This window comes from Pelecanus crispus, chromosome 5 (genome assembly GCF_030463565.1).
Source record: "Pelecanus crispus isolate bPelCri1 chromosome 5, bPelCri1.pri, whole genome shotgun sequence".
Lineage (NCBI taxonomy): Eukaryota > Metazoa > Chordata > Aves > Pelecaniformes > Pelecanidae > Pelecanus > Pelecanus crispus.
The window spans coordinates 6,545,876-6,572,317 of record NC_134647.1 but is presented as its reverse complement, the minus strand read 5'-3'; the positions used below and the strand labels follow the sequence as shown (position 1 = coordinate 6,572,317).

Sequence of the window (26,442 nt, the reverse complement as noted above, 5' to 3'; positions counted from 1 at the left end):
TGTATTTTATTCACATCACTTTTGTTGTTACTTTAAATAATTATACCTGTATGGCCTCTGAGGCAAAGAAATGTCTATTTTTATGTCATAAAGGTCTCTTTTGGTTACTTCCTGTTGGGGTCACACAACATTGATACGAATTGACTATATCTATAAAACTGTCCTAATGAGGAATTATGAAGAATTAGTGAAATTCTTACACATATTAAAATAATAGAAAGTCTGTATACAAATATATCTTTTGGAGAAAAAAAACCCAAACAAACCAAACTGATAGGGCTTTAATTCTGGCATGAGATAAGGTTTAAACATTGGCAGCATAAAGTATTAGAGAGTTGAATCTGAAAATGTAGTATGAAAGGCCTTTTTATATAGCTCTAGATTCAATCTCTGAGATATAAATGCACAGTTCTTTCTGTTTTCAAAGTGGATTAGTGATTACAGAAATACAAATATGATAAAATGCTCACCACAGTGCAATTCATCTACTCCATCCTCACAGTCTTTCTGCCCATCACAAAGCCAGGTGGTCAGAATACATCTTCCACTAGGACAACCAAAATAATTTTCTTCACATGTGGGTTTGTTTTGAACTGTGATAAAATAAAGAATGTAATGTAAAATGGTCTCTACTAGTATGATTAGGAGCCTAATACATTTCTGCTAAATTTCTGAATTCTAATGGACAAAGTGTTTATGTCTAAAAAGGCAAAAAAAAACCCCTATTATTTGTGTGCATACAAATTAGAAAATAGTGATAGCTAAGTAGTTTAGGGAGCTGAAATACTTTATTTATTTAGAGAAGAATCAGAGCACAGCTTCAACCTAAAGTAAAAGGACCTATAGAGGAACGTAGTTCACTTTACAGGTTTTGAGCTCAGGTAGATCAACATTGCTTGTTTTACACCAGCTGAAGAAAATGCCCTTCTGATCTATCTGCCAGCATCTACAAGATATCCTAATTGTGGCAGTATTTCTGTCACATTCACTGGGATAAGCTACAAATCTGATACATGCACTGACTAACTGGAGTTATACCACTGACGTTGGAGCCAGAGATTTAGACTTTGTCACAAATGAAAAAGTTCTTCCTTGCCTTTTTTCTTTGTAGAGAGTGAAAGTAATTTAAGATTTTACTTTTATGAATGCCTAGAAAACCGATGTGAGGAAAGAAAACATACCATATATTTAGTTTCATGATATAAGCACAAATATTCATCTACTGAGTGGCACAGGTTATTTTCAAAATCTCAAGCAAGGTCTTTTCCTGGGAAACCCAGGTGATATGCACCAGTTCCAAGCACTGGAGATCACTGAAGCTCTCTGCAAGGTTTCTATTACTCCTTTAACATATTGGGGCTATTGACACTGGTTTTGTTCCTCCCCCCGCCCCTTAAAAAGAAAGTTAAAATTATCATATTTGTAGATTCTACAGCTGTATGAATAGAAAAAAAGAATAAAGAAAGAAGTGGGATGTCTATGATGACTGGGTAGATATTAAAGATTGTCTAAGTATAACCACCTCTAAATGAATATTTTGCCTTAATTTTCTATAAGAAAAATGACATTGAACAAAGACTGTTAATGGGAATTATCACATTCATAACAGAAACAACACTCAAAAAATTAATGTTCCAAAGGTGGTCAGTTTTGAATGAAATGACAAAGGAAATCACATGTAGGTTGAATTGGAATGGTACTACTTCCAAGCAAAGGCAGGAATGATCCAGGCAATTAGTCACACATTAAAATGACAGAACTTTTTGGCACACATTTGAAAAACAGAGTAAAGTAATACAAATAAATGGATGATGGAATAAAATGCAACATTAGTTTACTTATGCAACATTAGTTTACTGAAGCTATAGCACACTGCCCTCAAAATCTTCTTTGGTATGGAAAAAAAAAACCCCTATAGACAAAGGAAATACAGTAAAACTAAGCTATTTTGATCTTAGTTAAGCATTATATACAGCAGATTCTAAAGAATTATTAGATAATCTGGAGAATATGGAGACAAGAATGAAAACTATAATTTAATATGCATCTTGCTTATAGGGAGGATGAAAGTTCTTAAACTCAGGTTGATTGACACTAGTGCTGAAGTTTTAGGTTCTTCCTGGACCCTGGTACTATCTTCATTAATAAAGTTGGCACAAAATATACGAGAATTCTAACAGAAGCTTTTGTTGACACAATGGACTCATCACACAGAAAAACAGAATATTAAATTGGAATAATCGGATGATGTTAATTACTAGTCTAGCAAAAATTGGATGGTAATTAACAACATTAAATCAAAAGTTTTATTTTTACTAATTAATAACATTTACTAATTAGTAAATATTTATTTTTACTATATAATAATTCTTTGAAGAAAGAGAGAGGTATTGTCACAGGAAGATAATTACAATCTAGCACAAGTCAATTATGAAAACAAACATAAACAAAAATTTAAAATGTATGTTCACTGATACAAGGCAAAAGTATGACTTCATCTGATATACTGGATACTGGTCTGGTATATTCAAGAGAGATGCAGGTTGAGATGACTAAGATGACACAGACAGATATCCCTATCTTGAAAGCACGAATTCTAAAATGCCTTGGCTTATTTGCCATTGCAAGTAAAGAGTAAGGATATGATTACTCAAGGACAATAAGGTCCTTCTCAGCATAAGAACAGCTATAAACTGGAATACATGTAGATTAGAAATTAAAAGAATGAATGAGGTTCTGGAAGATGATAGCAATAGGAGCACTATGAGAAAAAAACACTACTAATTTTTAATTCTATAGATTTTTGTATAAAAGCTCAAGGTGCAGGAGAAGAGATACAGGCTTGACATCCCCAGAGTTTTTTTGCTAGTGCACTGTCTTCAGTTTAATCAGAATTTCATAGGATGGGCCTAATCCTACAAATATGTATCAATAAACCTGTGTTCATTAAAGTATTATCATTCTAAACACAGTTTATCACTTACTTATTTACAGGTATTTTTACATATTGTACTTAATATTTTCAAATGTAATGAGGGGTTCTGGGTAAAGGAGCAAACACATAAATGTCATCGTTCATTAGGTAAGAATTTAATATTGTGGATAATTCACTGGTTAACATGAAATATGGTATTAAATGTCGCAATGATTGGGGTTAAGGATTGTATAATCCCTAAAAAAATCCTACAATCCCAAACAAATTAGAAAATAAATATTTATACTCAATACAGCTAGATATTTATACTCATTCACTATTAAGAATTTAATTTTGTACAACACTTCAGAATGCAGGGTAACCCAAATAACCTATGAAATAACAGAAAGCAGATGCTAAAACCGTGATTATGAGATAATGAGCTTTTCTCAAGACTGCAGAAGAGACTTGCACAAATGTACTATACTCCCGCATGAGGGATCTTTCCTTCCATTGCTACTAGATAGGCTCAGAAGGCAAAACTATTTAAATATTAAAAAATTCATGTTAACTTCTGAAGTTGATTAACCCTTACTCTGGTCATTCTGATAAAAATTGTATCATAAAGTCTCATGAAAGTAGAGGTTTTCCTTCAAATAATATATGCATATACCTTGAAAACGTATGTTTCTGATGTGTTAGTATTCTGCCTTCTCATGAAAAACTGTCAGATGAGACGTCAAAAAAATAAGACTTTAAAATGTCAATTAAGTTTGCTTCTTGTTTCTTCAATGTAAGATATTTACTTCAGTTCTTGTTGTTATTGGGTCTTTGCCCATCTCTATTTTAATAAGTTTTTCATACTCCTCATTTTCCAAGACACTAAGTTTATGATTTTTGTTTCCTCTACATGTCATAAGGGTGTAATGTTTTTCCTGTGGGAGTGCAGAAAACGACAGGAAAAACCGAGAAAAGTAAGGCAGTCTCCAGCTGTAAATACCTATTCCTTTTCTGGAAGCCTGTAGTCTCAGCCCTGCGACTGGGACTCAAGTGTACCATGATCTCTTTTTACTGGCTGAAGACCAGAACAATAACAAAAGCAATAATCCTGGATTTTACTCTGGCAGCCTACCCCAAGTACCTCAACAAAATGTGACAGTTAAAAAAATAAACAAGAAAAGAAATACCATCCACTGAAGTAGTAGTTAATAAAAGTACCTGAGTGATTGTGCAGAAGCTCAATGAGCTTGGCATTTTAATGACTGATGTTTTACTTAAATAAAAATGATTAATGACAGACATAACCTTGAGGAAATAGAAAGCCAGATATTACAGTTTTCTTCAAAGAAATGCAACAGTAATTTGTAATAATTTGCATCATCTAATGAAACACAAAATAAAGACTGGTGAAAAAACCTGCATTCAGTGTTATATCTGTAAATAAAATAATAATATAATAAAACAGCAATAACTGAATAAATATTTTGCAACACAATTAGGAAAAAGACCCAAAAATACAAGAACAGATTTTTTGAGAATCTTTTTCTTTTTTTTTCTTTTTTTTTTTTTTTTTTTCACCATTACCTGGGCATTTTAGTTCATCTGTATAATCTCCACAGTCATTAGATCCATCACATATCCATTCTGGCAGTATACAAAGTGAAGTTGAATTACAGCTAATAAATCCTGAAGATTTTATTCCAAGTTTATAGAAGTAAGCACAGTTTGTATTATCTGGGAAGAGACAGTAAATTACTATAGCACACCTAATACAGATCGAGAGCCTTATAGTTTGGTTTGCAGGTTTAGCATGAGTTTGCGCAGACCATGCAGCTGCTGCTATCCAACTAGCAATGACTATGAATTAACTGCTATATAACAAGGAATAATCATGGAACAGATGCTACGATGAAGCACAAACACAACTTACTACAGTTCTTTTCATCTGAAGCATCTGCACAATCAATGATCTGGTTGCACTGTGCTGATTTTCCAATGCAAATCCCATCTGCACAATGGAATTCTGTTGAAGCACACGTTGAATCTATAACATAAGGTTATAAAAGATGTAAATTTGTGTACTAAACAGACTCTTCAGATGCATATTATACGTACTGTGTTTAAAACTCCTACCTTTTAGGATGAGGCATTCAGAACACACTGTACCTTCCATAGCTAAAAATTCAGTAGAAATATAAGGTCTAATAAACTTGAAAGCGTACGTTTCTAATTTTTAAATTTATTTTTTGAGCCTAGAATTCTCTCTCTAGGTAATTCAACTCAATTCGAGATAATCACCATGTGAGGAAGGAAGAAGCACTTTCAGGACCATCTATGAGTCTCTCAAATTTCTTTCATGTAATACCAGATTGGGGTTTTTGCCTGTATGCTTTTCTCTCTACTCATATTCAGCTAAATGATTAAAAACCATGCAGTGCTTTCAAAAGACTGCTGGTTACTACAGCTACATAGGTTTTAGCTATATATTGTGGAATAATTGCTCCTCCAATCTTTCTGAGTTGTAACTAAGGATTTGTGTTGTCTGCTAGTTAGTCTTTATTCATTGGCTGATGCACAGATATAAATATTCATGTTTTAAGACATAAAAAGAAAAACAATTCTAATATAAAAAGGAGAACAATTTTGGTAAGTTTTTCAAAGGACACAGACATTGCCATGCACCTCAGAAGCAACGAAATAGAACACTAGCTGCTTCAAAGAAGAAACAGTGCAGCAGACGCAGAGAAGAAATCACCCATCTTTCAACCCTTCCGTCTGTAGTAAAGATACTCTCTCATTTACTACTTAACAGCAGAAGCAGCAACTATATTTTCTGAGTTTTCCATAGCCAAAACCACTCTCCTTCTAGAGGACTGTAGATGTAATCCAAAATTGGTCTTCATATCAATCCCAGCATACGCTCTCTCAAACATACCGGTGTGCACCTGCTTGTTTTTGAATTCTAACAAAACAAACACCAGCACCTGTAATTCCAATAAAGTTATATGCATCTTCTAGCTGCTTCTGTTTACATACTAAGTACTTACAGAGCAATATTCTGAAATCACCTTGGAAGTAACTGTCATTTACCTTTACAGTCAAATTCATCAGAGTTGTCACCACAGTCATTTGCACCATCACATACTTTGTTACTTGAAACACAGCGACGATTAGAACATGGCTTGAAACCCTTCCGACAGCCTCTATTTTCTGGAAAGTTAGGTACAAGCACTCAATTTCATTTAGACACTTGATAAATAATAAAAATAGCCTTACATTAAAACCAGACAAACATTCCAGAAAAACATTTTAAATGAAAATGCATTTGAAGCTACAGGAGAAACTTCAGAAATAGTTCACTTATTGTCCAGCAGAAGACCTTGGACCGATAAAGAGATAAAGAATAATACGAAAGCACGATGAGAAAGAATGAAAGAATGACAAAAAAATTAAGGAAAGCCTAATTCCCAATTTTCATTATCTCACGGTATAGGAAGCCCACGTGCTTTAAATGCATTTGTTTAGACACACTGTTGTCAGGCATGTGACAACGTTTGCACACAGCATCAGTAATTCCATTACACAGAAGGAAACATACCAAATTAGGAATAAATGAAGAGTAAAATAACAAAAAGTATTAGCAGAAAGGCTTCTGGATTTCTGAATACTAATACTGCAAGTGTTCTGCTCAAGTAGGTACACTGTTGAAGAATGTATGAATTTTACATATGTTGACATGTTTGAAAATTCAGGAATTATTTACTAAAGCCCTAACCATTGTAGAAGTCATGCCACAAGAATAAATAAATAACGTTCATTGGATTAGGTGATCAATAATAATGAATCCAGCATCCTGTACTCTATCAGATTCAGAAAACAACATACTGTGTATGACCTAGTGCATGACAGAACCACAGGCTGTGACATGAACAGACAGAACAAGATAAAGGCCAAGAGGTACAGGCACACAGGTAACAAGGAGAATTCACTTAACATGCAGGATACATGAATTCACTAAGGTGACTCAGTGATTTAGGAACATTATTTGAACAGTAGTGTTTTAGACACTGCAGCAGGCAAACTCTGTTGGACACAAAAAAACCTGGAAGTGATTCAGTTAGTGATTTTGCGGGGGGCGGGGGGGGAAGAGAAGGATAGAATCCCTTGGGGAAAAATATGAAAGTAAAGTAGACCACCCTTGCATCTAACTTGTTGCAAGAAGCAGACTGATTGGTGGAAAGAATAATGTTATTATAAACTTAAACAGAAAATTGAGTGGAAAGATTTCTATTACAGAGCCATTTTTGTATTTTAGAATACTTCTATTTTGGCGTTTTCTATTCACAATCAGATAAAATCTTATTAAATATGGAAAGCTAAATCAAAATTGCTAAATTAAGGCTGAAAATACTCAATTTTTCTCTTTGAAAAAGCAGCTTGCTGTGGTTTTCCTTATTTTTGTTTTAGAGACAGAAATATGAGAATGTTTGAGATTTTTTTAAAAAATAAGTCATCTAATACAGAAGTTTGTGAGGAAAATATATTCAGGTATAAGTAATTCTACCCATATAATGTCAGGGGGGTTTTAATGTGTGAGTTGGCATTTTTTCTTGTGCATCTTGGCAAGCAGTTGGTACAAATAAATAGAAAAGTCACAGAGGAACCAATATAAGCGTGTATCACCAAAATAAGAATGTGAAGGTGAAACGTCTGGAAATACCTACCACAGTAGAAGAGTTTCTCATCAGACTTGTCCTTACAATGAGCAATGCCATCACAAGTCAGCTGATAATCAATGCATTCACCATTTCCACATTCAAACTCGGAATAAATGTTGCAAGCAGAATTTTTAGCTAAAAATAAAACATATTAACATGTAATTTTTCATAGCTTTTACACTTAGTGAAAATGAGAAAAATGTTGGCTGTGTTTAAAATATCTCCTACACTTCTTTTGAAAACCTAAGTGCAAAAAAACCCCACCGTGGCATCAGAACTTAAAAGCTTCTACAGAGCGGTGGCCTGCAAGACTGCTATACTTCTCTGTAAATTTGTTGCTATTATAGAATCATAGAATTGTTTAGGTTGGAAAAGACCCTTAAGATCATCCAGTCCAACCATTAACCGAACACTACCATGTCCACCACTAAACCAATTAAGGGTAGAGTAATAATTTCATGTTTCCTGGCTTGGTGGCTGGATTATGCAGGATTGAGGACAGATATCTAAATAGCAAACAATTTTCAGAAATTTTATGTGGGGGTGAATTCCAAACCAAGGTAAGAGAGAGTCTGTAAAAGAAAAATGCATAGTCAAATATCCATGAAGGAACACGTAGTGAAGCAGTTTAAAGGCAGTGATTCTGATAAGATGACATTGTAACTACTGTGCTCAGCTTTCCTCTACCCACACATGCCTCTCCACAAGGCCCAGCTTGTATGCAACAGTTTCTTAATAGGTGTTTAAAAAAAACGTTTTCCACATAGCACACCCACGAGCAAGAAGTAAACACTTACCATTACCTAGCAGCTAATTTGAACTCTCAGCTCTGTTTTGTGGCACTGTGCAGCCACTCAGTGTGTACACAGATACCAGCATCAATGCACTACATCCAATGTTGAAGATATAGCCTAACACCCAATGAAGAAAACCTGCGGTTTGTACTTTACCTATTTCTTTTTATTCACAAAAAATCATTGGTAGACGTGTAAATTTTCTGTGTTCTCGCCTTCTCAGAGTGCATGTTTTATCTATTATTTTAGAAGAGAACAAGACGTGCATTTAAAATTTTGACTCCTGCTTTCTCTGGCATATAGATTTTTTTATTAGTTCAGTTAGAAACTAAAAAAGGTTCACAAAATATACACAGAACAATTCAGTCATGAACTTCGTGATAGTACATTTACTTCATGTGTATGGTTATAAACAAAACATCAGACTTGAGAGAAAGGATAAGTATATAGGACAATTCAAGAGGAAGAATAGGGAAATGATACCTAATTATTATGCTTTTTTTCTTGTTTCCATTGTAACTACTTCAGCACAAATTCAAGAACTGATGTCTGCTATGTGCAAAAGTCAAGCCAATACAAATTGAAAACATTTCTCGACTTGATTCAAACATGAAGAAAAATATAAAAGAAGTGCTGAAAATATCAGTTCTGGACAAGGTGAGATCTGATCTTGTACATGATTTATACAGTCCTTTAAACGTTAATCAAGTTCATCGCAGCATTTGTTTTTCTCTCTTTTTCCCCCCATTTTTTAGCATTGTAAGAACTTAGATACTAGGAAATGTCATTCTCAATTACATTTGTAGTTCATCTAGTTCAGCATCTTAGACTTCAATCTTTAGAGAAAGATGGGGAAAAAAAATATCAAAATGTATGTATAGTATAATCTGCTTTCAGTTAAAAAGTCTAACTGAAAACCCTTGTAGAGATTTCTTCAAACCCCAACTTTTCAGAAACAAAGCATTTTCATGCCTTTCAAAACAGTTTATTTGATTAGAAACAAGTAGTCTGGGTAGTCTGATTACCCATATAATGATCCAATCACTCTTTGAATTTTGCTGAAGCTTTGTCTCAAGAATCTTGGCTGGCAGTAAGTTATGTAGAATAATTACATTTTGAAAGGACAGTTAATTCCTTTTATCAGTTGGAATTGTTAACTTTCAATTTTATTGAGTATCCCTTTCAACTGTGTTATGAAGAAAGAAACTTTTGATCTCACAGCTAAACTATAAAGTCTGTCTTAGAATCATAGAATGCTTTGGGTTGGAAGGGACCTTTAAGAGGTCATCTAGCCCAACTCCCTGCAGTGAGCAGGGACAGCTTTAACTAGATCAGGTCTTGCTTCCATCCTTCCTGTGCTAGTCAATCCCAACACTTAATTTCTAAATCTTTTTTTTTTTTTATCCTAACTACTAACTCAGATCAACATTTCCTGCAAACATTCTAAAGCATAATTTAGAAGATGGAATCTTACACCATGGTCTAGATGAGGTTTTAAACCCTGTTTAAATGCTTTTGGAAAATATAAATTCCGTATCATATTATAAAATAAATTAGACCTATGAATTTATTTGCTGAACCTCTTTCACTTCCACTGCTGATCATTGCCTCGACAAGGTAAAGAGACAGGTATGAAAAAGTGCTTTAATTAAGGTTCAACGATACAGCCCTAGACAGACCCAATGGATGCATGTAGATACTTTCATCTATCTCAGTAGTAAATATGATAGTTATTTGAAAATCATAACTATTACTAAGAAAGTAGTATTTTACTACCACAATAGCAGTTATGTTTTTCATCTGGGTTGTGGGTTTTTTCAGCCTCTTTGGGAAGCCAGCAGCCATCTTTCTCTCCCACCTCCAAACCAACCAGGACTTTTATTGCATTCATGCAACAAGTTTAAATAATTACATGAAATAAGTAAAGTCCATTACATTTAATGAAGGTAGGATTAGGATCAGTGAAAGATTTGTCTCCTTACTGCTGTAGACATTAAGAATTCTAACTCTTCTTTGTATTTTCTCTCATTCTAATTAATCTAGGAAACTGGAATGTTTATGATATAAATACCTTAACCAAGCACTGAAAAACTTTAACGTGCTATAATTTGATCCTGTCTTCTTTAGCAGCCACCAAGGTTTCTGCCCTGCTGTGAGGAAGTAAGAAAACCCACTAGGCTCTTGCCAGCCTAGCAATGAAGGAAAAGTTCCTTGCCAGATTCAGGGAAGGAGGCAGCAGTTAAGCCCAAGTCGTCAGCAATTCCTGTACTTTACCACACTCTATCTCCTGGGTAAAGGGATGGGAGAACGCTAGCTGAGCAAGCGATGGACCTGACCCACAAGACCAAGTGCAGACTGGTAGGCAATGGAACTTAAGGAAATTTTCCAGCTCCAAGAGGTCTCTTGAATGATCAAAATCAATAAAACCTGACAGTGTGGGAGGGTGAAATAAGGTGATTATATAAGCCTGGTGGTAATATTCCATATGCAGGAAGCAGAAACATTTGACTCTAGCAGAAAATATGTTTTTGTAAAGTAGTAAAGTCTTAATTAATATCTTTGAACCTTTAACAATCAGATACCTGTCCATACAATCTCAACTGATCACTAGACTCTGTTACTGGACTAAACATCTGCTACTCTGAAACAGTGTTATAGTTTAAACTGAAATCTTTATCACTGCAAATCATCTGTAAAATTCATTGTATCTCAATTATACAGCTAGAGAAAGCAGGTTTTGAGTAACAGCTGTAAACGTAATACAGGTTAGTTGTACACTACTTTACTACTGCATCCTGACTCTAGATCAGCTGTATATTCCCTGTTGTGAAGGATAAGAGTTTTAACCCTCATACTTCCATATATTTAATTACAGAACCAGGTCTTCCTGTGAAAGCTCAGTGACCTTATAATGCACTACATAAAGACTTAGTTAACAACTAAAAACAACATGTAAGTGTGAGCCAAAGACAAAGGTCAAAGGTGAACTATGAAGTGTGTGAAAGTGCAGATTAAAACTGTAGCAACTCACGTATTTGTTTAGGAAATGTTGGTAGCTACTGTATGATTATACTGATCATATGCATAATTAATATATGCATGTGGTTTCATTTAACAGCAATATTTTAGGAAATTAAGCAAGAGGCAAAGCTATGAATCCAAAATAAACAAGGCAAAAGAAATCTTAGGATTAAAATCTTAGCTACAATAACCAAGCAACTAGCTTGGTATGGCATAAAACTAATTACAGGCTCCTCACAAAGCTATGTAGCTCAGCGCCAAGCCTAAGACTCTGATTCTAAAGGACTGGGGTCCAGCCCTAAGGATGCCTTAACCCAATTTAAAATCACACCAGTACTAAAAGGTGCATTTCTACCCTTTCCCTCATCACAGTCTTCTGTTCTCAATAGTTCTGTTCAACTGGTGCTAGTGATCTCACAGTGTCAAGTTGAACGAGCTCTGCTCACTGATCCCACCAAAACTAGGTCTAAACCAAAAAAATCCTGATTCCCAGTCAAGCAAATTAGTTAAGTCATCATTCAGTTACACAGCTGTTATTGCTGATGAAAGGCATATGGTTGGAGGGAGAATAAGACTGTCCTTAGCAGAAACACACTTCTTGTTCTTTTTCAGCTGATCACTAAACAACAGTATTCTTTCCTGTTATGAAAATACTGATATGAAAATACTAGTGACTCAGATGTACCAGGAAAGCCTAATATCATTCTAGCATGAAAAATATCAGTGGTGTCACCAAAATAAACTCTATTAGCAAAGGAGTAGGTTTGCAAAATAACCTGTAGAGGTATGCCAACGAAGGACTACATCTCTTCATATCCCACACCAACATAGCTCTGCATATACAGACCAGCATTTTAGAAGTGATTCGGTATCAGCAGAAAAGAAGCCACTTGTTAGGCTGTTCAGCAGCAACAGACTGCCACAGTAGAAGCTGAAGCAGGTAAACTAAGCTTCTAGCAGGATGGTAAATCTTGCTAAATCACATACAAAACAAATATATTTTTTCTGGAATGTTATAGTGACTCTCTATTGTTATGATCAAAGAAATTGATTTAGAGAAAGCAGGTGGGTCAAAGCTATGAAACAGAAGCAGCAGAACAGGCATCCTTAGCAGATAGATATGGAAGTGGAGAACTTGTTCTAAGACTTGGGATATCTGCCCCACAGAGGTAAAGGTCCAATAAACCACTGAAATTTGGAAGGCATCTCTAAGTGTGACAGAAGAGCTACAAGACAGTGACATTAACAAAGACATAAGGAACCGTATGGTTCCCCCAGCAGCTTTCCCTCCATTCCAAATCCAGCCAGCTATACTTGTTGAGGGGAGAAGCACAAAGTCATGTTCCACATTATGAATGTGGGTCATCCCTGGGGAAACATCCCAAACTCCTGCTAAGACACAGCATTAGCAAAGTGACAGCTATTAGAAAAGCTGGAAGAGTGCAGAGTGTCTATATATATACATCCGTCCAAATTACCAGCATATACTTCCATTTTCATAAACATCAATTCTGCACAGGGACAGTGTGATCTAAAGAAGCTGAAATGGATGACCATATATTCTGAACCACTTTTGAAGTATGAAAAAATATTTTTCTCATATTTTCTTTATCATGTGCTCGAGAAGCTCAAGTGGGCGCATGTGAACCTCATGAGGTTCAACAAGGCCAAGTGCCAAGTCCTGCACCTTGCTCAGGGACACCCCCGGTATCAGCACAGGCTGGGGGATGAAGGGATGGAGAGCAGCCCTGCGCAGAAGGACTTGGGGGTGCTGGGGGATGAAAAGCTGGACGTGGGCCGGCAATGTGCGCTGGCAGCCCAGAAAGCCAACCCCATCCTGGGCTGCATCCCCGGCAGCGTGGCCAGCGGGGCGAGGGAGGGGATTCTGCCCCTCTGCTCCGCTCTGGGCAGACCCCACCCGCAGCCCTGCGCCCAGCTCTGGGCCCTCAGCACAAGGACATGGAGCTGCTGGAGCGGGGCCAGAGGGGGCCACAGAAATGCCCCGAGGGCCGGAGCCCCTCTGCTGCGGGGCCAGGCTGGGGGAGCTGGGGGTGCTCAGCCTGGAGAGGAGGGGGCTGCTGGGAGGCCTGAGTGCGGCCTGGCAGTGCTGAGAGGGGCTGCAGGAAGGGGGGGGCAAGCTTTTAGCAAGGCCTGTTGGGACAGGACAAGGGGTGATGGGTTTAAACTACAGAAGAATAGATTTAGACTGGCTATAAGGAAGAAATGTTTTACAGTGAGGGTGGTGAGGCAGTGGCCCAGGTTGCCCAGAGAGGCGGTGGAGGCCCCATCCCTGGCACCATCCCAGGCCAGGCTGGACGGGGCTCTGAGCACCCTGCTCTGGTTAAAGCTGTCCCTGGCACTGCAGGGGCTGGGCTGGGTGGGCTCTGAAGGGCCCTGCCCACCCAAACCATTCCGTGATTCTGTGTACTGAGACATACTGGTTCAGAGGAAGCATGGGCAGATACGAGGAGAACTTAGAACAGTGTAATACAGAATATTTTCCAACAAAACCAGTCTCCAAGGAGTCTGCCAACTTAAAATGATACATTCCCGAATTACTAAAATGCCAATTCTACATGATGAAATACAACAGCTGGTTAATAAGTTACCATTATTTTATATGTTTAAGGACATGAAATGAAAATATTTGTACTCAACAGAAACAAAAATTGAAAATAGGAAATGTTCAGTAGGACACAACTACCCAAACTGGAATTTAAGAAGAGTGTAAGTATTAATGCGTTTTATTCACACACACACACCCCCCCCAAGCCTTATAAGACATAAAATAGTTAAAAGCCTGGTTTGTGCTGAATTTCCAGATCAATTTTTACATTGTATAGAAGCCACAAAATTAATAGCTTGGGCCAACTGTCTTTGCTTATGACAGCCAACTGCATCACAGCATAGAAAAGCATTGTGTCAGCTAGTATTACTTACTCACACATCTGTTATCATCTACCAGTATTCTATCCCCTCGACACGAACAGTTCACTCGTCCATCAGGAGTCAGAAGGCATAAATCGTGACAACCTCCATTCATTTGTGCACAAGGAGATAACTCACCTGAAAAACAAATGATAAAAAATGGACTCTGTTTTATTAAATTTGCTTCAATGGCCAATGCCATTGAGAGCACAAAGAGCACCATATCTCAGATTCATGGGCAATTGATTCAAGTTTTATCAGTCAGATGAAAATGTCAGCATGCCACAGATGCTAGCATACTAAAGATAAACAGAGTTTCCTTGAATATAATAATTTTAAAAACCCACAACATTCAAAACTGCTGATATTTGACAGGAAATGATTTAACTGCTATAGCAGAAAATGGTCATTCCGTAATATTTATTTACTTGGGGAAGAGGTTATATCCTATCATTTGTTAACAGTTCCTACAACAAAAAGAATTTATGAAACACCATGAAATGTTTTAACTTCATTAAAACGAGTAAAATTCTTGAAATGAATGATACTGGAATTAACAAAATAGTGTCCCTTGCTTTGTAACTTACAACTGTTCGTATCATTTGCAACAGCAATAATGCCCATTGGCTGATGTGGGATATCAGAACGAAGAACTTTTGTATCTCCTCCTGTATATTTACTGGAACGCAGAATAGCTCTCCTCACTCCATCTGACCAGAAGATATAATCATCATATACAGCCAGGCTGAGAAAGGTACCTGGTCCAGATTTGACAATTACCTAGAATACATAAGTACAGAAGAGAAGCATGAGAAGGAATGTTGTCTCTGAATAAGAAGTTCTAAAAGTGCTGACTGTAACTCACGTGTCTCTATAGTTTTAGACAAAACACTTAATTCTTCTATACTTACAGCACCTGGGAAAACGAGGTAACAGCACTTAAAATGTGTTAAAAGGATGCTACAAGGGTTAACTTCTTATTTCTTGATACATCCAAACTTCAGGAATCTGTTCCTTAAGTAAAAAATCACAGTTCATCTCAATGTGTTTGTAAAAATACCTACTCAGCACACTACCCGCTTAATAGCCTCAACAGAACAGAGAAAAAGAGGTACTGTAGCATGGCAGTATAAAAATATAGCGTAAAAATTCTGAGTCTTTGTGAATCAAAGACAAAAACATGCTTCAGAACTGAAGAACGTTCACCACTATGATCACATTAGAAACTTGAACCCAAGACAATAAATGTTTTGTGTTTTCCAATTTAAAAAAAAAAAAAATCTCCTCAGTCACCATACTAATTATCAGTTTAAAGCCTAGAATGAAAATGCGAATTGCAATTCACTATACGGTAGGGTTTGAATGAAAACAGCAGAAATACAATGGATATAATCCCAGTCTAAATCACAGCTCCTGTAAAATATTTTCATATATGTTCTTTCTTTCTATGTATCAGAATTAAAAATTTAACATGTACAGTTTCTGTTCTGAAGAACATAACATTTTTAATCAGTTCTCTAGTGGAAAATTTAATTTTGGCTGAATAGCAGAATTATTGGAAGGGGTTCATTATTTCTCCATTAGAATTTTTGAGAGATAATGGAAATAAATAATATTCTGAACTTATTGGGTTTCTCTGGGAAAATTAGTAACTTATGTATATGTATGAAGTAAGAACAGTTGTTCTGATCCAGGCTGGCAAAAAAGCCCTCTATCTACGTATCTAGCTGCTACTTATCATAGGGAAATTTGGATAAAACCAGAAAAAGAATATTTTTCTCTTAACAACCCAACAGAAATCACTCCTTTTTTATAATCATCAATGCTCAACCTATATAAATCTAGCTAGGTCACCAGAGTTTTCCATCTGCTTTCTGTCCTTTACCCTCTCTCCCAAAGGAGCTTTTGATAACAATGTGAGTCCATGGAAATCAACTTGAAATATAGAGGATAATTACCTGCATATACACAGCACATCTCATGAATTTGAATTATTCATGCTGACTGCACACATGCACATAGGCTGCGCTGTGCATGCAAAGCCAACTGATACACTGTTTAGCCTACTTGCAAGTGGATGCTGTGCACCATTTTATTTTTAAATGATGGAATGAGAAAGAAGTAGTAATGGTCAATCCCATATTTAATTAAAAAAAAGCTCTTTCTCATCATATAAGCAATTCACCTAATGTATAGGATATCCAAATTTAATTTCGTGGAAAAAAAAAAAAAAAAAATTCCCACTACAGCTATGCCTTGGAGATTAAGAAGGTGCCGTAACTCTGCAGTATTCTATATCAAGCAATGCTTCAGTGGTAGTTTGTTCATGCATCTGCCAGTTCCCTGCCCAGGGCCAGGCAGTGAACAGCCTCCAAACCAGTGGTTTGCAAAATGCTTTGGGAACGTCCTTGGACTGACTCAGTGCCAAATGACTCCCAAGAACTGTCTGGAAAGAGCATTAGCTAGCACAGGCAAAGTTGAGACATATGAACATTTCAACAATTTGCTAACATAAATAATTTTCTTCCAGTGCACATCAGCATTCCTGGCCATGTTTAAATTCACTTATACAGATACAGTGTCAAAATTACTTATTAATTAGATAATTATAACAAATTCTGCACCACTATGCACATTATATATTTCTGCATATTTGTAAAAACTTTTGACCAGCAAATCCTTTTTTCCAGCAAAGTCATCTTCCAGTGATAAACGTCCCAGGAGGACAACTTTTCTCTAACCAACCTTTTTTCAAAATTAAAAGTATTAAAAGATAGATGGGAATGTATTAAAGGCAAAAAGACCTCTTCTGCAATTGTGCATATTTACTGTAAGACACTTCTCATAATACACTCTTAAAAGCCTATGCTATTCATATTCAGACACATTTCATAAAAAAAATAAAAATCAATCATGCATGTTTCTGAAAGATCGGCACAAAATCGGGCCATGCGGATTTTGCAAACCCATATTTGTTCTCCAGGATAATGTGAAACTGTCCGATTTGAAGGATTTTATTGCCACAACCAATGCCAAGGAAGGCACTGCTCTGTTCAGCGTTCTGTGTTCTGTAGCACTGTCATAATTTTTCTCAAATTGTAACAAAGGAATGTAAATTCCTTACAGAACTGATCATTGTTGTTTAGCCTTGGGAGATTTGAGATCCAAATAAAGGGTCACAAAAGCTAACATCCAGGAACATTCTTTCACTAATGCTCATAGCATTTCATTCACCAGGGTCTCCTTTATTATGTCACAGTACTATCCAAGGACACTGCTTTTATTTTAGCATCCAAAAGAAAGAGTTCCTATTTCTGCCAGCTTTTGGCCAACTTTACAGCCCTTTTAACATTCTAGTTTATAGAATAACGCTGAAAATGATTGACTTTTTTTTTTTTTTTTAAAAAATCTTGACAGTAGTCCTGTATGATCAGAAGTAACTGAAAAAGAAAGTTGTCTTTAAAAGTCTGTTCCACCTTTGGTTACCTGCCAAATCATGTTTAAGTCCTGAGGATTCAGCGTCCACCAAATCTGCTGTGTATCAAACCTGCTGTAAGTCATCTGTGTTTCTAAATCTTGTATTATGTACAGCTTGCATGTTCATTTTCCCAGCAGTGTCTGCAGCTCTGGACAGAGACACCTGCAGATTCACCAGCAGGATCATGTAACGAAAATTCAGGTTCTTACACTGTGACCCTACTGAAATCCTCCTCGGGTGGCCCCATCTGGCTGGCCCAGGAGGGGTAGGAAGCACAAAAAGGTCTGCCCACTAATTCCTGCTTCCTTTTTTTCTTGCTGATTTCTTGTCTCTAACAAAAATAATGAGGATAGCTAATACAAGCACCTTGCAGATTTATTCTTCTGCGTTATTGATAGTAATCTGATAAGCTGTGGATCAAGACACAAGATGACTGCCACAGTCTTTCAGGGAATGCACGTACCCAAATATATAACACAGAGAAGAAAGCCAATGCAGTATCAGTAATCACCATTCAACCATAAGAAAAATCATGTTTTAAACTGTAAAAACTCCAAGATAATCAACTTATAGCAAGTTTTATATAAACTGGTGCCCGGGTAGCAGCAAATGACCCAAAGCAGTGCTCCCACTTACAAGAATACAGGCAAAAACCTCTTTACATATCCCCTCTGGATGCACAATATCAACACAAGCATAATGCCCAGTTAATCTGCAATTGTAAACTGCAGTATATGCTGCCTGTTGTTCAATTAAGGTTGCATAAACTGTACTGGAATCAGAGAGCCATTGGGTATGCTGAGTCAGAGGCCACAAAGACACAGTTCCATAAGAAACTGAGCATCTGTGTTAAAGTACCATACATGAAATAACTTTTTAACACTTGCAGACAATATTCAGGTAAAGAGAACTAGAAGGTACAACCTCAACCATCAAATTTAGTCAAACATTATATTGATCACAATGTCACAGAAATTTAATTCACAAAGGCCACATTCATGCACTCCCACAAACTATTGCAGTACTGTGCAAATGCTTAAGACCTTTTCTACAAAGGACAGAAACTGCCAAAAAGCACCCTGTGCCACAGAAAAAAAGTAAGAATAATTATGGTCATCAGCAGTGTTTTCGGTCACAGAAGAGGGAAATGCGGTACCGAATGAAAGCGCACACATTGAAAAAAGCAATGCATTGCCATTCTGCATTACAAAGATCTGAACTGAACAGATTTCTTTTACAGTAACAAGCTTTTAAGCAGGTTTTTTAAGAGTATGAAACAAAATCAATCATATATAGACCCTGTCTTGACATATTTTGTCATAAGTATAAATTGATACCAAAAATTGCAAGAATAGATGTACAAGTTTAAAACATTAAGGAAAACTGAACAAGACATCCCTATCATCCCTTCCACCTGAACCAGCAAAGTCAGCCACATCCAATAGCACATCACGTGTTTCAATACTGAATGATACCGCCATTCAGTTACAGCACGTACTGCGAGCTCTGAATAACAGATGAAGTTTTCTCTGCTTCCTGTAAACAGATACGGAGACTGGGGGCTGGGGGAGGAATGTCTCAAGTAGCAGGGCAATTTAATTTTAACTACGGTCCTTTCTTTTTTTAAGTTTTGATTTTTAAGTTCTCCAGACAGCTTTTGTTTTAACGTATAGCTGCTCTAAATTTGAGGTATGTGTAGCAGTTTCGGTAGAAAAACATGATTGAAAAAGGGGAGGAGCCAGTCAGGTAGAGGTGTCAGGTGGACAGTATGTGCCAGAATACTATAATTTGAATGATTTATATAAAACTGCTATTAGATTGTCAGTAAGAACTAGATTTGTAACAATTTTTACCATGACAGTGCTTAACTTTTATAGAAAGACAGGGTTTTTTTTAAACATAAGTGCACAAAATTAATGCATCAGCTTAAAATATCAGTTGTTTTTAAGTATTTTAACTCTAATGAAGGGCTTATTGATAATACCTCTCTTTCAAAATGCTTAATAAATGGGCAGTGACATCTAATAAAGCCTTAAAAAGTTTTTTAAGGGCTCTCTACTCTTCTAAAGATACCCAAATCTACTTAAGAGTTCTATAACAGAATGATAAATCTAGTATAGGAAACTAATCCTAAAAAGGTTAAAATTAATGACAATTTAAAGCCATAAAATCATTACACAAGTGTAAAGCAATACCAGTAATCTAAGAATAAATAACATTTTAGATGAATATCAGAAAACTCAGTCTGACAGAACCGACTTACACAGAACACCACATTAATCAAAATTAGATAATGTATTTTATTCATTCAAATGGAATATATAAAATAGTATGCCATATTTATTATTCAGTTAGGAATACTGTTTTTAAAAGAGTATAGGCAAGGAATCTATGAAAAAAATCTTCTATGAGACTGTGATACAGGGAAACCAGTTGAACAGCCAGGGCAAAAGAATGAAATAATCTAAGTCATAACTTTTATGTATCTGATTTAGCCACCTAAAAAAGATACACTTAGATCAGACTCTTTGTTTTGCTTGTTATTGATGTGGTTGCTTTAATAAAAAGCAAAAATGCTATCTTTTCCTGGATATCAGCCTTGATCTGGAGGATCCAAATTCTGCCCTTCCAACACCGTGATGTTATTAGAACAAAAATCTTTTGTTAACCAGAAAAAAAATTGTGGGGGTGCAAGGTTGAAGGGGAGGTTAAAGACAGAAGAAGAAATTTGGTACTGAAAAGAACACTTGTGAGTTTACCGATTGCTCATTCCTGTTGCCACAAAATAAATTAGAAGAAGTTCTAGTCTAGGTTTATGTTGGGTTTTGTGGAAGAACAGTGCTAATCACTGCTATACCCTACTAAAAATAACCAGCTTTTTGTTGATTGGTCTGAATAAAGACTGTACTTTCATCATTGTCATATCTTTAATGCATGGATTTTCTTTTCATTTATTGTCTCTTTCAAAAATACCTTCATAATACCTTGAATTGCAATCACAAAGCAAAGGATACAATGGACGCAATACAACAGAATACCACATTTACCAAGAACAGTAAGACCCTGTTTCCACGAAATTGTGCAAGGTAACAAAATCAGAAGTGCTTCCTCTTCAAGAATTAATTTTTGTTTCTCCATGCTAGAAACGAACATTTAAGACACTGAAAACCCAACCGCAATGCTAAATTTGCAGTGTTGCAGCTGCTACTTGGACTTTCAGTTCAGCTGAATGATATATCAAGCAACTGTTTCTATCATGTCTGTACTTTTCAGTGCCATTCAAATGAAAAGTATACATCTCTGTAAATTAACCAGGTTCTTTGCAACTATATGCATATATTAATTACACAATACTTATTTTCAACATCATAAATGACAATAAAAAACTTCATCTAATGTTATATTTATTTCAATCTCCTAGAATTTTGTGGGATCCTAGGTTAAATAACCATATTCTCCATAGCCTTAGAGTTTACTTTTATCTTTTCATTAATTCCTTCTTTCAGTTAATTTCTAACAGGCTACCAACACTGGACATCAAGATAGTTCAGCAAACAGTCATAGAATCATAGAATCGTTTAGGTTGGAAAAGACCTTTAAGATCATCCAGTCCAACCATCAACGTACACTACCAAGTTCAGACTAAACCAATCAAGGGTAGACTAGACTAAACCATGTCACAAAGTGCCACATCTACCTGTTTTTTGAACACTTCCAGGGATGGCGACTCTATCACCTCTCTGGGCAGCCTGGTCCAATGCTTGACCACCCCTTCCGTAAAGAAATTTCTCCTAATTTCCAACCTAAACCTCCCCTGGTGCAGCTTGAGCTCGTGTCCTCTTGTCCTATCGCTAACTACATGGGAGAAGAGACCAACACCCACTCACTACAACCTCCTTTCAGATAGTTGTAGAGAGCGATAAGGTCTCCCCTCAGCCTCCTCTTCTCTAAGCTAAACAACCCCAGTTCCCTCAGCTGCTCCTCAGAAGGCCTGTGCTCCAGACCCTGCACCAGCTTTGTTGCCCTTCTCTGAACACGCTCCAGCACCTCAATGTCTTCCTTGTATTGAGGGGCCCAAAATTGGACACAGTATTCCAGGTGCGGCCTCACCAGCGCCAAGTACAGGGGAACAATCACCTCCCTGCTCCTGCTGGCCACACTATTCCTGACACAAGCCAGGATGCTGTTGGCCTTCTTGGCCACCTGGGCACACTGCTGGCTCATGTTCAGCCGGCTGTCGACCAACACCCCCAGGTCCTTTTCCACCAGACAGCTTTCCAGCCACTCTTCCCCAAGCCTGTAGCGCTGCATGGGGTTGTTGTGACCCAAGTGCAGGACCTGGCACTTGGCCTTGTTAAACCTCATCCAGTTGGCCTCGGCCCATCGATCCAGCCTGCCCAGGTCCCTCTGCAGGGCCATCCTACCCTCCAGCAGATCGACACTCCCACCCAGTTTGGTGTCGTCTGCAAACTTACTGAGGGTGCACTCAATCCGCTCATCCAGATCATCGATAAAGATATTAAACAAGGCTGGCGCCAAAACAGAGCCCTGGGGAACACCGCTCGTGACCGGCTGCCAACTGGACTTAACTCCATTTACCACTACTCTCTGGGCTCGGCCACCCAACCAGTTTTTTACCCAGTGAAGACTACGCCCGTCCAAGCCATGAGCTGCCAGCTTCCCAAGGAGAATATTGTGGGAGACGGTGTCAAAAGCTTTGCTAAAGTCCAGGTAAATGACATCCACAGCCTTTCCGTCATCTACCAGGCAGGTCACCAGGTCATAAAAGGAGATCAGGTTGGTCAAGCAGGACCTGCCTTTCATGAACCCATGCTGGCTGGGCCTGATCCCCTGATTGACCTGCACTTGCCTGTTGAGTTCACTCAATATGAACCTCTCCATAATCTTCCCCGGCACCGAGGTCAGGCTGACAGGCCTGTAGTTCCCCGGGTCCTCCTTCCAGCCCTTCTTGTAGATGGGTGTCACGTTGGCAAGCCTCCAGTCATCAGGGACCTCCCCTGTTAACCAGGACTGCTGATAGATGATGGAAAGTGGCTTGGCAAGCTCCTCCACCAGCTCCCTCAGTACTCTCGGGTGGATCCCATCTGGCCCCATAGACTTGTGAGCGTCCAGGTGGCATAGCAGGTCATTAACTGCTTCCTCCTGGACTATGAGGGCTCCATTCTGGTCCCCATCCCTATCCTCTAGCTCAGGGGCCTGAGTACCCTGGGGATGACTGGTCTGGCTGTTAAACACAGAGGCAAAGAAGGCGTTAAGTACCTCAGCCTTTTCCTTGTCCTCGGTGACAATGTTCCCCCCCACATCCAGCAAAGGATGGAGATCCTCCTTGGTTCTCCTTTTATTGCTGATGTACTTATAAAAGCATTTTTTATTATCTTTTACAGCATTGGCCAGACTGAGTTCTAGCTAGGCTTTTGCTTTTCTAATTTCCTCCCTGCAGGACCTAACAAGATCCCTGTACTCCTGAGTTGCCTGCCCCTTCTTCCAAAGGCGGTAGACTCTCCTTTTTCCCCTGAGTCCCCGCAAAAGCTCCCTATTCAGCCAGGCTGGTCGTTTTCCCCACCGGTTGGTCTTACAGCACACGGGGACAGACCGCTCCTGCACCCTTAAGACTTTCTTCTTGAAGAAGGCCCAGCCTTCCTGGACCCCTTTGCCTTTCAGGACTGCCTCCCAAGGGACTTTCCCAACCAGGGTCCTGAAGAGGCCAAAGTCTGCCCTCCGGAAGTCCATAGTAACAGTTTTGCTGCCCCTCCGCTTGGCATCACCCAGAATCGAGAACTTTATCATATCGTGGTTGCTAAGCCTGAGACGGCCTCCGACCTCGACATCTCCCACAAGCCCTTCTCTGTTAATAAACAGCAGGTCAAGCGGGGCACCTCCCCTGGTAGGCTCGCTTACCAGCTGTTGTCAGAAAGTTATCCCCCACATGCTCTAGGAACTTCCGAGACTGCTGCCTCTCTGCTGTATGGTATTTCCAGCAGATGTCTGGCAAGTTGAAGTCCCCCATGAGAACAAGAGCTAGCGATTGCGAGACTTCTGCCAGCCGCTTATAGAACGCCTCATCTACCTCTACATCCTGGTTGGGTGGTCTATAGCAGACTCCCAACAGGACATCCGCCTTGCTGGCCTTTCCCCTCCTCTTTACCCATAAGCACTCTACCTTGTCATCACCACTGTCAATCTCTATACAGTCAAAACACTCCCTAACATACAGAGTCACCCCACCGCCTCTCCTTCCTTGCCTATCCCTTCTGAAGAGCTGATAGCCCTCCAGTGCAGCACTCCAGTCATGAGAGTCGTCCCACCACGTTTCTGTGATGGTGACTATGTCATAGCCATCCTGCTGCACAAGGGCTTCCAGCTCCTTCTGTTTGTTGCCCATGCTACGTGCATTGGTGTAGATGCACTTGAGCTGGGCTATCGATTTCACCCCCAATGTTGCCATGCTGCCCCTGGGCTCCTCACTAGTGGGCCCGTTTATATCCCCTTCCCCCTTCAAACCTAGTTTCAAGCCCTCTCAATGAGTCCCGCCAACTCATGGGCGAGAATCCTTTTCCCCTTTGGAGACAGACAATCTCCATCAGCTGCCAGCAGGCCCGGTGCCGTGTAAACCTCCCTGTGATTGAAAAACCCCAAATTCCACCGATGGCACCAGCCTCTGAGCCACCTGTTAATCAGGTGAGTTTTCCCATTCCTTTCAGCACTTTCAGTCCAAAACTAACAGTGCTGCCTCTGTGTCAACCAGCTACCTAGCTCACACAGATTAGAGGATTTTATTGCCATTGGTTAGGGAATCACTTTCATTGGGTTCAATCTTAGCATTACTTTACAGAACTGCTCAAAGAAAGCAACTCATCAATGTCAATGGAGTAAACTCCCTAGGAAAAAAAATAATTAAGCAGAGGGGACTATTTCACTCTTCATATTGGTTCTGGACTTCTTCAGACAAATGTTAAAGGGAAACATGGACATTTGGAAAGTTGAGAAACAAAGATTCTTTTTTCTCAGATTTGCAAGAGAAAAGAATCAAGAACAAAACATTCCTGCTACAACTAATATATTTATACTGCTGAACAGAGAAAATTAAAACTCTACCACAACTTCACTTCTAGTACCATTAATTTCCAAGATTATCCACACCATTCTAGCTGCTTTTCAAACACAGAAAGAATGAATTGATTAAAAAGCCCAGAACCTAACAATAAACTATCACAATAGGGGGAATAGGAGAGGCAAAACATGATGAACTTAAATGTCTAGGTGGTAAACTATGCATGTTGAGCTAACAATATCAATTTTTACTAGCATTTCTTGTTTCTCTACTATTACTGCTTCTAGAGCTGTTTAACAAAATCACAAGGAAACAGTAGAAACTGATGAAATAATTTCTCTGTGGAGACTAGGCTCAATTTTATTTTATTTCTAGACAACCATCCAGGCTTATTAAAATGTCTGCCTTCTAGTCAACATTATTTTCCTTCAGGTTAGTTTTCACATCTGATTATTTATTAGTACATAGAGAATACAGCAACCCAATATCACATTCAGGACCTGCATCTTTTTGTAACTGCTCATGCTCAGATCTTGGTGAGAATCTTTTCTAAGACTTTTTAGCACATTCTGATTTTAGTGGGGTTATACATTCTACATTTCTAACTGTTAATATTTTGCATGACTTATTTCTGATCTGGCTACCTTGGCCAATTTCACTTCTATCCTGCCTTAGTGAGTTATTCAGCCACTTCTCAAGGTAACATTGATGTCGTCATGAATACCTTCCAAGAATTGACCAAAACTACTCTGCTGGCCTCAATCTTACTTGTATTACAAGTAAATATAATGACATGTCTGAAAAGTAATTTTAGATGTCAATTATAAACTCAAGTTTTTCATAAATGCACAGCCACACCTTTAACTTCCGTTTCTGCATTTAGGAGTTTGAAGAATAGATCCGATCAAATGTTACTGATGATGACAGAAGTTGAGCACCAACTTCAGAACTTGTTTAATTGCTTAAATACAGAATTCCAACAGAATAAAAACATACATTCTAGAAATGGAAAGTTGTAATTACCGGAAGGCTGCAATTACACAAAGGTTATAATTACTGGAGACACCTCTAAAACCATACTGGTTTTAACAATCACACCTGTACGCCCACAAAAACATAACTGAGACCAAAACATTCCAACCTGGATATTAGAAAATAAACAGACTTCTGTTTACAGGAAATTAACTACATTTCTAGGTTCTTGATACATAAAATCTTACAGAATACTCAACACTGAACAAGAAAAGGAAAAAACCAAAATAGCTCATGATTTATTGGAAAAATAAGTCCAAAACCATAAAATCAGCTTTATTTACTATTGGCTCAGTCTCTGCATTCATGAACAAAATGTTATAATTAAAGCACTAAGCAGCTAAAGCCAGCTGTGACCACAGTATTAAATCCAACTAAGGGCAGGAGTAAAAACAGAAGAAAAGGGGGAAGGGATTGTGAGAAAAAACAATTGCCATTTTTGTTTTTTAAATAAGAAGATCTGACAGAGCAGAACAAGAAATGTT

General features: G+C 38.0%; 1 protein-coding gene across 1 annotated transcript in view; it reads right to left on the bottom strand.

Moving 5' to 3' along the window:
* Positions 1-26,442, bottom strand: part of LRP1B (LDL receptor related protein 1B) — a 584,315-nt gene that overhangs the window by 132,834 nt on the left and 425,039 nt on the right. Inside the window, exons 43-49 of the mRNA XM_075711708.1 lie at positions 14,963-15,155; positions 14,388-14,513; positions 7,639-7,767; positions 6,005-6,124; positions 4,845-4,958; positions 4,499-4,648; positions 471-593 (exon numbers count right to left, since the gene is read on the bottom strand). Coding sequence (XP_075567823.1) covers positions 471-593; positions 4,499-4,648; positions 4,845-4,958; positions 6,005-6,124; positions 7,639-7,767; positions 14,388-14,513; positions 14,963-15,155 — 955 coding nt within the window. The remainder of the gene's footprint in view (positions 1-470; positions 594-4,498; positions 4,649-4,844; positions 4,959-6,004; positions 6,125-7,638; positions 7,768-14,387; positions 14,514-14,962; positions 15,156-26,442) is intronic.